The following is a 12,157-nucleotide window of genomic DNA, read 5'->3' on the forward strand; positions in this document are numbered from 1 at the left end:
TTTGGTATATTTGGTGGGACAAAGGCCATGGAAGCCAAGAAAAGAATATGGGCAAATTCAGAAATTTCCAGCCCTGGTGTCAAGGAACACTGGGGGTGCGTTCCATGGCTGACCAGATCAGGAACGAAGTATCCCCCACTTCCGCTGTCTATGCAGCAGCCAGCAGAAAACCACCAGTGTGTAACCCGTCACAGTTATCCTCTGGGCCCGAGACAGCAAGGTGTCTAAGAACGAAAGCTCTAGGTGATGGGTTGTGCTTACCAGACTCTCATGGATCTATTTATTCATTAGTAAGGAGGGCAAAGATCTAGAGGTTAGAGTTGTTTGTTAGTAGAGACGTACAGATTTGAGGGGAAGCTCAGAGGCCAGTGGGGTAGTCTGTTTGCTTTAAGGATATTTATTGAAAGGAAGTGACAGAGAAGTTCAAACAAAATTTCATGTTTAAAGAGAAGTTTTCTTTATTTCTAATTCTTTTTTTCCGTATTTCTCTTTTATCATCTTTCCAGCCACCTCTCCTCTATCTATCTACCTGTCATATGAGAATGTAGTTTATAGAGGGCAAAGCCCTAGACTTCAAGCATGAATCTTAATCCAAGTCTAAGTTTCAGTTTGTGGTTTGCCAGGAATTTCCTCTTCCTTCATGGCTAAGTCCCGTAACCTCTTACTGTGGGCACCAGATTATTCTGGATAATTGCTAAAGTCATCTTCAGGTGAAAAAAAAAAAAATCTATGGACTCCCAAATAGCCTTCAACATAAACAAGCTTATGTAGATAAATTTATCCTCAGTAGGTCCAACTTCTGTAATTCTTTATGTGTCGGCTACATCTTTGTAGTAGGGGAGACGCCTGGGATAATCGATAGAGATAGAATAGTTCCGTGCAGTTAGCAGCCCAATTTTATTCTTTCAAATGACTGGAGAAGTTGACAGATGTGCTTTTAATTTTATGACATGCTCTTGCTGAATCTGTGATTTATCTTAGACTGAGTTCTCAGTGATGGATACAACTCTCAAGCTGACATTTTCTTCTTCTTTTTTTAAATAAGAAAAAATGTACTATGATGATATGCCTAGGACTGCATAGTGGGAGGAATCTTTCCCTTCGTCTGAGCTTCAATGGCAGCCGCTGTTAAAAGTGTTGTGTTCACTTATGTGGACAACTGAGAGATTTAACATTGCCGGGCTCCCTGCTTATGAAGTTCCCATTCAGAGAGCGGTACCAATGAGAAAAAGACACGGTGGTTCCAGAGATCGATACCGGGCTTGGTTCTGATCAATAAGGAACTATTTGGCAATTTTCTCATACGGAATGACATTTCCTCTTGTAATCTGAGGCAAATCGGAGTGAACTGAAGAAAGGCAATTACCAAAGAATAAAGTCATATGATTTGTTTTGTGTTTTATACAAACAATCGGTGAAAAACAGGGCCTCTGAGAATTGTATTCATAGAGGTAAAGCCCCTCCTTTCCTGTCCCTTGCTTCCTGGAGTTACTACTTAGATTGCAACATGGCAAGTGATTGCTGCATTTCTCATTCTGTGAAAACATTTCCAAAGCCATTCTTTTGAAATGAAAGTACAAGTTCAATTAAGCACAGAGAAAGGCACCAGAAGCAATATGCTCAAACTCCCCAGTGATACTCCGTCACATTTAACGCTGCATCCCTCTAAGGAGCATGTGCCCAGAACACTTCCCAAGGACCCGAGACGTATAAGAGAGTTACAAGATGCTCTGTCCTTGCCTATGCAATCATCTTTCAGTAGGAATCAGGGAAGGTGGGCCAAAGCAAAGCTGTAAAGAAGCGAGACAGAAAAAAATCTTTTAAGGGGCTCGTACTGTGCTCCAAAAGCCCATTTAAAATTTCTTCTCGGAGTGCCTTCGGTTGTGTGTCCTTGTTTCCTTAGTGGGAATATATTAAGACAAGAGCCAGATCTTTTTAAATTTGGAATCTGGGATCTTTTGGATCCTTACTGGACTGAGGTTCACCACTGTATTTTCAATCTATGAAATGAATGGAATATGTGAAATTGAAAGAGAATGAAGCCACTGAAATGTTACACTGTTCTAGGACATGGGAAGAAAGCCTTCATTTATATGTAATGTTCTAATAGCTACTCCCTGTTCCCCATTTACGAAGGCTCTTTGCACTCCATTAGTTACTGGTTTCACCCTTGAAAATATCATAAAATCTCTTTTAAAAAAATAACACCAGCTTGATGAAATCAGGTGGATACTAAAATGATAAGAATGGTACCTTTTATGTAATTGGAGCTCTGTGGCTGCTAATTAATGAACACGTGGAAGATGGAGGGATATTGGCATTCTTACAATATACCACATTAAAAAATTAAAATACTTTGAGTAAATTACTGATATCTCCTCCAGGAAATCCATTCAGGAAATCCATTTTTCAATGTCCTGATTTCAGTCTCGACCCTCAGTCTATTGAAGGGGAATTTAACTTTAATAAAATGGATTTTCTTTGGAAGATTTTCTAAATTCAGCCTGAAATTAATTCTGGCTGGTCTTTTCCATTGTCGGTCTGGGTTTGTGAGAGTGTTTTATAAGATTTGCTCAGACATATGAAATCTAAGCTTCCAAGGAAAGTGAACCTCACCAGGCCATTACTATCCGGTGCATGGGTTCATACACAGGAGCTGTGCTTCATTTAAAGTGAGCCGTATTATGCGCCCAGCATAGTATTCACTGTGAACATTGTTTTTATCTGACATTATAGTGACTTGTCTCCCACCCTTCAGGAAACTGGATGTGACCACCACCTTTGGACAATTAAGGAATGCACAAGATAATGTGTCTCATTTATACCAGTCATTGCCTAGGCAACTCACTGATTACCTGGCTTAATCCTGACCCCAGCCTTCTCAAGATCAATGTTACTATCCTCATTTTACTGATGAGGAAATTATAATTTCAGAATCATTAAGAAACTTGACTGAAGTCATACAGCCAAGGAAGGGGTAGGGCTGGGAGCCCAGGGCTGCTTCATTCCATCTCTCTTGGCTAGAGCACATTGCTTTCTATAAGTATGGTGGTTTCACCACCATGGTATCTGGCTTCCAAAATTTCCAGTCTTTTTGGCGAGATTCTCCTGCTTGTTTTCTTTTACCGATTCCTTGGCATTGATTTTTCTTAACTGGCTCAATAGAATGTTTTTGCACAGTTCCTTTTCCTCCTAGTCCTCTAATCTGTGACCAACTCAAGCAAATGGACTATGTACCTACTAGTTGCCATTTTATGGTGATTCCCCCAGACCATAGGTCCATGCTTGCTCCCACTCACCTGCCCCTCTCTGCCTAGTTAATAAGACAGACATGCAAGAGCCTCTTCCAGGGTGGGATTTAAAAGATATCTTTAGAAATGATTTGCAATCCTAAGTCATGGGGATTTGAGCTGCTCTTTCAAAAAATGAGGACATGTCCCGCCTCTCTCCTCTATTTATTCTCACTCATGATTTCACCCAGGTTTAAATGCCATCTGGATCCCAATGACTTCCACATTTATATCTACAGTTCTCTCTCCTGAAATCCAGACTCATATACTCAACTGCCCACTCCTCACCTCTTCTTGGATGCCCAATAGACATCTCAAGCTTACCATGTTCGAAACTTCTGATTCCCTTCCCCACTCATGAATACGCTTCATCACAGCCTTACCTAGCTCCACTGATGGGAATGTCTTCCCTCCAGGTGTTCAGGCTAAAGGCTACAGTCATCCTTGACTCCTCTCTTTCTCTCACATCATAAATCTGATCTATCAAGAATCTCATGGTTCTTTGTTCTTTGTTTGGTTTTTGAACAAAGAACCCAATCATTTCTTGCCGCCCCCTTCACATTCAACTGGGACCATGATTGACATTGTCATGTCATTGGGATGGTTGCAATTATCTCCTAGTATTGACACTTGCCCCTCTACAGTCTCTTTCCAAATATGCAACCAGAGTGATCCTTGTCAGTAAATCATGTCACTTTCTGCTCAAAGTCTTAGACTGATTTCTCATTACAATGGCTTCCAAGAGAAAGACTGATGGGGAGGATTGACCCCATCTGAAATAAATGTCTACGCCTTCTCAGGTAACTGTGTGCTAACAAAGGCAGTGCTACCATAGCCTGGATGATGCTGATTTCCACTGGTGGTCCCCTGCCAAGATACAGGCAGGAGTTGCAGAGACCTGGGGATGGGATGGGATGAACCCGAACTTTCAATGTGCCCACAAGTTCCGTGGTTAGTTTCTGTCCCTTCCTAGTGGAAACAAATGCAAAAAGAGAGGAGACAGATCTTGAAACTGAACCAAAGTTAAATTTAGAAAAAAACATGCTGCCAAGTTTCATGCAATGCGAAAGTATCAGCATTACAATGAGTTTTAAGACCTCAGAGCTAAGGTTTTCCCTATCCTTAGAGAGGAAACATGATGGAAAAATGAAGGTATAGAAAAGTTCCTGGGAGCACCTGTGATTGAATCCTTGCTTTCTCACTATGGAAGGCTAGATTATCACTCAGGAAGTGTTCACTTCCTTCCCATCCCCACCTCCACAGGAGGATTTTGCTGTGGGGCTCGGCCATTTCTCTTGCTTTGGCCAGTTAAAAGTGGGCAAAAGTAACGGTTTATGAGTTTCAAGCCTAAGCCTTAAGTGACATCCCATATTTCTGATCTCTGCCATGAGAAGTACTTGCCGTGGGTATTTATCTGATCCCAGAAAAGTGACTGTCCTGTGAAGCCAACCCACACTAGCTGATCTGTAGACCTGCAGCTGGAAGCAGAGTCCCCCCACTGACTCACAGCTGCAGCAGGAGAAACCAGTGTTTCTTCTTGAATGCTTGCTCATTAGGCAGAAGTTGCTGACTTACACAGCCACTTACTAGATGTGTGCCCTTGTCAAATTGCTTCACTTCTTCCAGCCTTGGTAAATTGGGATAGCAGTCATACCACTCCGAAGGTGGGTACTTCATGAACACTAGCTCAGGTGCTGCATGTAAAGCTATTTTTTTTTTTTATTTATCTATGATAGTCTCACAGAGAGAGAGAGAGGCAGAGACACAGGCAGAGGGAGAAGCAGGCTCCATGCACCGGGAGCCCAACGTGGGATTCGATCCCGGGTCTCCAGGATCGCGCCCTGGGCCAAAGGCAGGCTCCAAACCGCTGCGCCACCCAGGGATCCCTGCATGTAAAGCTATTAGCACAGAGCCTGAGATGTGGAAAGTGCTCATTAGTGTTGTTTCTTTAATCCTGATGCTGAGCCCATTGTAGAGTAGGTACCATGTTGAAGCTATGCTGGGGTGTAATTCTGGGTAACAGTAGAAGAATGGGCTGGGAGAGTGGGTGGAGGTCAAGGTCAGGTATCCCTGGGTAATGTGGTTGGGTGGCAGTGGCGGCAGGGATTGGTTTCTTTCAATCTTACTTAGAAGTATGGAAGCAGGGTATCTGATAGATGCCCCTAAGCAGGTAGTGTTGTCTCCACTGGAACTCAGGCGCTAATGCTAGCATGTCTACAGAGCCTCCGGGGAGGCTTCCAGGCTTGTGTTTCCCACCCACTGGCGGCTTCCTAGTGAATGATTCCTGTTTCAGAACATCCCCTACTTGCCACCAGACCAATCTTCCACAGACTGGCTGCTTCAGGCAGTTTAGTGGATGGAAGAGTGCTGGCGCTCTCCTGCTGAGCAAATCAATCCCTTTCGGCCACAGTGTCCTGGGCATAGCTGTGTCGAGGCCATTCCCACAGGTAGGGCCTTCATTATCGCTGCGGCATGTGATAAAGGTACTAACGGGAACACCTCCATTATTGCCCAGAGTGTAAGAGCACAAATACCTGTGATTAGGAGGCCAAAAGCGGTTACCTCTCCCCATGTGGGGTCCCTTTATCTTGCTTTCATTCCCTTTCTTCTTCCTTGGCCAGGACAGATAGATTATGAGGGACAGAAGGGGAAGAGGTGCTCACACTCCCTTCCATTTGCATTCCTAAGGGCATTTCTTTAAATGAGTCTTCTGCCTCAACTCCTCAGAAGGTGTCAAGACCCTTCAAGATCTGAACCCAGACCACCTTTCCTGTCACCCCTTCTGCCCTTGTTACTGCTACTTGAAGGGGCCACTCCCACCTGCATTAATTCAGGCCCTACCCATGTTTACTGTGTATACTGTGGGCACTGCAATGAACTGCTGCCCAAGGCAGAGCTCCTCCCTCTGAACTCTTCCCAGTCCCTGGGATGCTCTCCTTGCTTAGGATGCTCCTCTTTGTGCTTGAAATGTCCTCCCTGCTTCCCTCTCTTTTCCCCTCCGCCCTGCCTGCCTTCCTATCCTCTCTCCCTTTCTTCCCTGCCTCCTCTTCCCCTCACGCCTCTCTTTTGCCAGCAAATAGGTACTCATCTATTCAGTCCTTATTTAAATGGCACCTGCTCTTTGCAACCTTGCCATGCATTCTAAGCAGATTTTCTGGATTCCAAAGAACTCTCTTTAGACTTTCCACATTGTGCTCGTTACATAAATCTCTATAATGTACTACGATAGGCCTGTCTCCCCACTCAGAAAGTGAGGACCTTGGGAAGAGAAAATGTGTTCGACTGATCTATTTCATGGCACCTAGGAGCCACTCAATAAATATTTGTGGAGTGAGCAAGCGAACAGCTGAATGAAGGTCTTGGGTTTTCACGCAGCTGCCCACTTTAGCCATTGCCAGAGGGCGTCCTTCTCTTCCCACTGAGCTGATGGGGCAGCAGTCAGCAGGGATGCTTCATTCAAAATAGATGAAGCTGAAATTTCTCTCAGCCACAAAATGGCCATCCACAGTTGGTCCCAATGAGTCCTGTTAGGCTGGCTCTCTAGCCCCTTGTTTGCCCCAGAATGGGTACCCATCCCTGAGGAAGGCCATCTTTCCACAGCCTGGACCCCCATCGGGCCTTTCATGTTCCACAGCAGCCACATCGCTTAATATTAATCAGCCCCCTGTTGGGGGTGGGGAGGGGATGAAAGTCCCACTGATAATCGGCTCTGCAGCTGGCAATCTGTTAGATTGTGTGGTGGGGCTTAATGTGCAGGTTCATGGCTTTTCATGGTCTCTAACCTGCAAATTCAAGATGAGTTGAAAACATTTTATTTAATTTTCATGCTTTTTTAATCAAAAAAGTTAAAAGGCTAATAATATTTTATGGACAATTATAAAATGTGCAGTTTGCACACGAGACAGAAATGCCTTCCTTAGATGAGCAACCTAAGTGTGCACTTAGAGAGGACTCCACTGGGGCTCTAATGAGGAAGGATAGAATGGTTTTAGAGACAACCCCATCCTTTAGGAGATGTCCATCTGGTGCGCTGGTTCTCCATGTTCATTCACCACCCCGCTGCTCTGCACCCCAACCTTTCCATACAGAAGTGACTTTGTAGTGGGCACCTTGTGGGCAGGGCTGGTGGTATGCCATTTATGTTCTGGGGGCCCTGCCTGGTGTCTTCCATGGGCAGGTGTACAGAAAATGTCTTCCAAATGAATGGATACATGAACAAGGGAAGGGTTCTCCACACTCTTCCTCCAGCAGTCCCAGGGGACACCTGAAAAACATTCACTCTGTCTTTTCCCGATCACCACAGGCAGCAGAAGCAGCAGATACAGCTGAGCTCCTCATTTGGCAGAAGGACACTCCGCGGGGATGTGGGTGTAAGAATATTGACGTACCACTTTTTACTGGGATGAAGTCATTATTTACCTATTGTTTAATTCAAAATCCCAGACCCAGAATGACCCTGGAAGTTGGAAGTTCAATTTATTCACTTAACAGATGAAGAAACAGAGTTAACATTGATGAAGCTTTTTGCTCAAGGACAAAGTTGGGACTTGAATCCCACTTTCCTGCTTCCTCCTAATTAGTTTAAAAAAATTTTTTTTTTCTGTACTACTTTCATCTCTTGGCGTGAGCTCTTAACTTTTCCCAACTTCTGGGATTGCTTTGGGAGAAGTAACACCTTTTTCCTTATTCTCCTTTCAACTTTGCACTTTTCTCCCTTATCTGCTTACGGATTCTGGACATAAAACACTCTGGAAACCCCAGGAAATGGACAGAGTCCTCTAGAACAGTGGATCACATATAGCAATGGAGAAAAGTGCCTAAGCCTGAAAAGAGACCCAGTGACACAGAGAGGGAGATCTGGTCCAGCTCTGGAAACGTTAAGGTTGGATCCAAACTACCTGGTGAGTGCTTTCTCAATCACGTAATTGGCAAAGCCCCAAATGTGGCCAGCTGACATGGTGGAGCTTGTCAGCTCATCAAGTCCCCCAGCTCATTACAAATCCATGGGATAACGATGACCATCATCATAATAATCATTATCGTCTTAGACAGGCGTGGATGACAAAGGCACCCCGGGGATGTCCTTTTGAAATGAGCCGCTTCTTAGCCAACTCTGACTCTCCAGAGTGACTTTCTAGAGAATTAAAGGATCATGAAGCTGAAAGAGGCCCTCGGAGATCATCAGTTCTGGCTTTCTGCCTTCAGACAGGACTAACCTTTATAGAATAGTTGCTGTACAGGAAATCGAACCAAACTTACTTTTATATGTTATTCTTGTGATAGTATCTCTGTTGAGCATTCGATTAAGAAATGGGTTTGATGAATCAGAAACCTAGGAGAGAAAAGAAAATATTAACGACTGGGCAGTTCTATTCCAGAATAAACACTGCCTCCATACGTTCATTTATTCATTCAAAGCCATTGAGTGCCTGCCATGTGCCAAATACCATGGTGGCTGGAAATTCAGCATTAAATACATACACTCTACTCTCAGACATCCAATCTAGAGGAAGAAGGCAGGTGAGTAAATGAATGGTTATAGTGCAGTGTGAAGATTGCTATGATAGAGTCACAGGCGTAATGATATTACGGGAAGACTACCCACTTGGGGAATCTGGGGAGCTAAAGAGTGAGCTGGGTCTTGAAGGATCAATGGAAGTTACAAGGTGCTTTGCTGGTAGAGTATGTAAAGGAGGAAGGGTAAGAAAATAATTATATACAGATGATCTGTGCATACGGACATGAGAGAGTGAGAACTAGTTATACTCAGGCATGTATTTCCATGCAGTTGTTGCTGAGGGTATGGGGAAATGATGGAGGGCAAAGCTAGAGAGGTAGGCAGGAGCTAGCTCCTATCAGGCTTTAAATGTCATGGGAGGGTATTTAAGCTTTATTCTGTAGGAATGGGGAAGCATCAAAGAGTTTTAAGTAGAAGTAAGGAGTGACATTTTAGGAAGAGGGCAGTTAGACAGTGAGAGAGAAAGAACAGTCAGAATAGAAGTATCAAAAGATGAAAAAAAATCTCTAAGAAATAATATGGAACTTTATATCACTGCTTATTATCACATGAATCAAATATATCATAAGCCATGCAATTCAGTCAACCAATCATCCATTCAATCATCCATCCATCCATCCATCCATCCATCCATCCATCCATCCATCCTCCTGTGCAGCTATCCATGTGCCTATACATCCAATAAATATTTACCAAGTGTCTGTTATGGGTTAAATATTGTACTGGGTGTCCAGGAATCAGTTCCTATTTCACGCCCATGCCCTCAGGTTTCTAAATTCCTTCTTTGGGAGAACAAGGCAAGCTTCAAGGGGCTCAAGCCAGGGGATCACCATTTGGAGACTGTGATGTACTCCCACATAACTGTGTACCCTGTTTTCTTAACAGCCTCCCTTCTGCTCAGTCTTTTCCAAGGCACAGGGGTTCATCTCAGTCATTTCTCTCCTACCTGCCTCAGCTCTGCTCTGTAATTTACGCTTCAGCTGCTAATCCGATGCTGTGACACATCAGCATTTTAAATCTGATTTATTCTGAGGGTTGGAAAAATTGCGGCAGATGATTATTATTATTAGATAAGCAACAGGTAATTTTTAGTTTGGAGAAAGCACAGACTGTTTATTTTCCTTCCATCTGTCTCTCCTTTCCCACACAGTTTCCTGGATGTGTTATGGTGAGACACACACTGAGGGGGGAAGCTTGGTGAGTGACAGTGCTCAATGGGGTTTATCAGAGCCACTCCTAAAGGGAGAAACATCCCAAAGCAAACACGGCTGCTCCCCAGAAGCTTTAGTGCCAAATTTAGCTTCTCCTTTGACATCCTCTTGGGCCTTTTAAAACATGGCTTGATGCCGCCTTTTTGTGCCAATTCACATGAAAGGAGAGATGAAAATATATTGTCATGGAAGGTAAGGAATCCACCATGCCCCTTAATTGGGTGCCTTGGGTGACCCAGTGAGCCTGTACAGCACTAATGTTGGGACTGGACCCTTTTGAGCTGATTAAAAATAACTGAAAAATTTCTAGAGTGTGCACAGATGATTTGTGGGCTCCAGTGTGTTGGTGGTGTGGGAGGGAGGATAAAGTATGTACTTGGTATAAGTGAGCTTCAGTGGGAAGTTAATGGTGTGTGATTGAGCAGTAATTACAGCCAAATCTCAGTTCCCTGTGGTCATGAGAAGGATGGAGGATTAGGAGGGGACAGAGATAAATAAAATCCACAGATAAACAATTCTCTGATTTTAGCCAACAACTCCAACCTTCTATGGCTCAGTTTTTGACTAGGGTGCCATCTCTAGGGATCAGCTGACCTAGATGAGGGGCCTCTTATTTTCTGTGCCTGCCTACTGGGCAGTGATCTGGGAAGAGGGGGCAGATAGTTCAGAAGGGAGGAGGACTGCCAGAGGTTGTGTGCCCTTGGAGCCAAGGGCTCATTTCTAGGCACGTGCCTAGTACAGGACCAGCCTGTGTCCCACACTCAGTGCTTAGGATGACTGAGTGACAAGTCTTGGCTGTGGAACATCTGGGAGTTGATTATGTTGGGCAAATATAGAAATGCTGTGGCTTATTTTGAGATCCAGTGAGAAAGCATCAGGTTTGCTCAGGGGCCACACTGGCCTGAGATGCAGGAGGAGCTAGTCCCCATCCTTTCACTGACTACATCCCCCTGAGGCACGCATGCAACTGGGACTTGCGTCAGTAATCTTGGTGCAGAGTGAGCTCCTGTGATACATGCCCATCATCTGCTACGGAGGAGGCTGACCTGGCACATCAATCACCTTGTCAGCTCTAACATGCCTGAGCTTCCAGAATGACATCCACTGACTCAAGGGCTTTGAGCAAAGTGAGGCACAGCTGGGGCCAAGGCTGAGGCACCCATCAAAGGCCAGGCGGTACTGGGCAGCCCAGGTTGGCTGACATGGAACCCTGGTGATGGGAAGGCCATGGGAGGTGAGCTCCTGGACATGCAGGAGGCAATAGTGGGACATATCTGCAGGCTTCCCAGCAATGAGCATGGCCCGGGGCGAATGTACCAGTTGTATCAACATCATAACTGAGGCTGGTCCAGGGATATAGGATTTGCCCTGCACTTGCAAGTGGCAGAAGGGTATGGGGCAGATGTTCGTAAATGTCAGGTTTTCTCTTCTTCATCTAAATTGCTTTCTCCACGTTCTTCTGGGGAGGCATATAGTGTGAATAAGGTCATTAGTATTAAAGTCAAGCCAGACCTGAGCTCTTTTCCTGGATGGGCTGCTAAGAGCTACATGTGCTTGGGTGGAATGCTGAAGATTCTGAGTCACTTTCCTCATCTGCGAGGTAAGGGTACTAGCGCCTGCCTCAGAGGTTTATTATTAGGGTTAAGTAATAAAATATATGTAAAGTACATATCTCAGTGCCCGGAATTCAGGAATCTGCTGTTCATTATAACAGGGCCTGTGATGATGCCAAGAGATGTAGAGCAGGGACCAGCAGGATTTATGCCAGGACCAATTTCCTTTGGGGTGTCACATCAGGTATTCAGAAGGTGTGACAGTTCCAAAATATGCTTTCCTGGCCAAAAGCCCCTTCCTATATTTGCTAATGACAAGTTAGAGGAGTTTGGTGGCCAACATGTCACAAATGCCTCTGCCCAATGTACAGCTCTGCCCAGGCTACAGAAAGGCCCGATGGGACCTCTGTGAGGGAGGAACTCTGGAGGTGGCATGGACTCTGGACAGGGATGGCCAGGCAGGGCAAAGTGCTTTTTTGCAAAGGGTTATGCTTTTGGGGAGGGAAAGGGGGTAGTCCCTGGGGTGCCCCCATGCCCATTCTCCTGAGCAGTGATGATGTCACCACAAGAACTCTGCTAAAAGCC

At 44.8% G+C, this 12,157-nt stretch overlaps 1 protein-coding gene across 4 annotated transcripts in view; it reads right to left on the minus strand.

The window, feature by feature from the left end:
* CA10 (carbonic anhydrase 10) overlaps positions 1-12,157 on the minus strand; it is a 474,465-nt gene that overhangs the window by 12,007 nt on the left and 450,301 nt on the right. For all 4 annotated transcript variants that reach the window (XM_038547752.1, XM_038547753.1, XM_038547750.1 and 1 more), the window contains one exon: positions 8,550-8,622. In XM_038547752.1, the coding sequence (XP_038403680.1) occupies positions 8,550-8,622 (73 nt within the window). The remainder of the gene's footprint in view (positions 1-8,549; positions 8,623-12,157) is intronic.

Source organism: Canis lupus, chromosome 9 (genome assembly GCF_011100685.1).
Source record: "Canis lupus familiaris isolate Mischka breed German Shepherd chromosome 9, alternate assembly UU_Cfam_GSD_1.0, whole genome shotgun sequence".
NCBI lineage: Eukaryota > Metazoa > Chordata > Mammalia > Carnivora > Canidae > Canis > Canis lupus.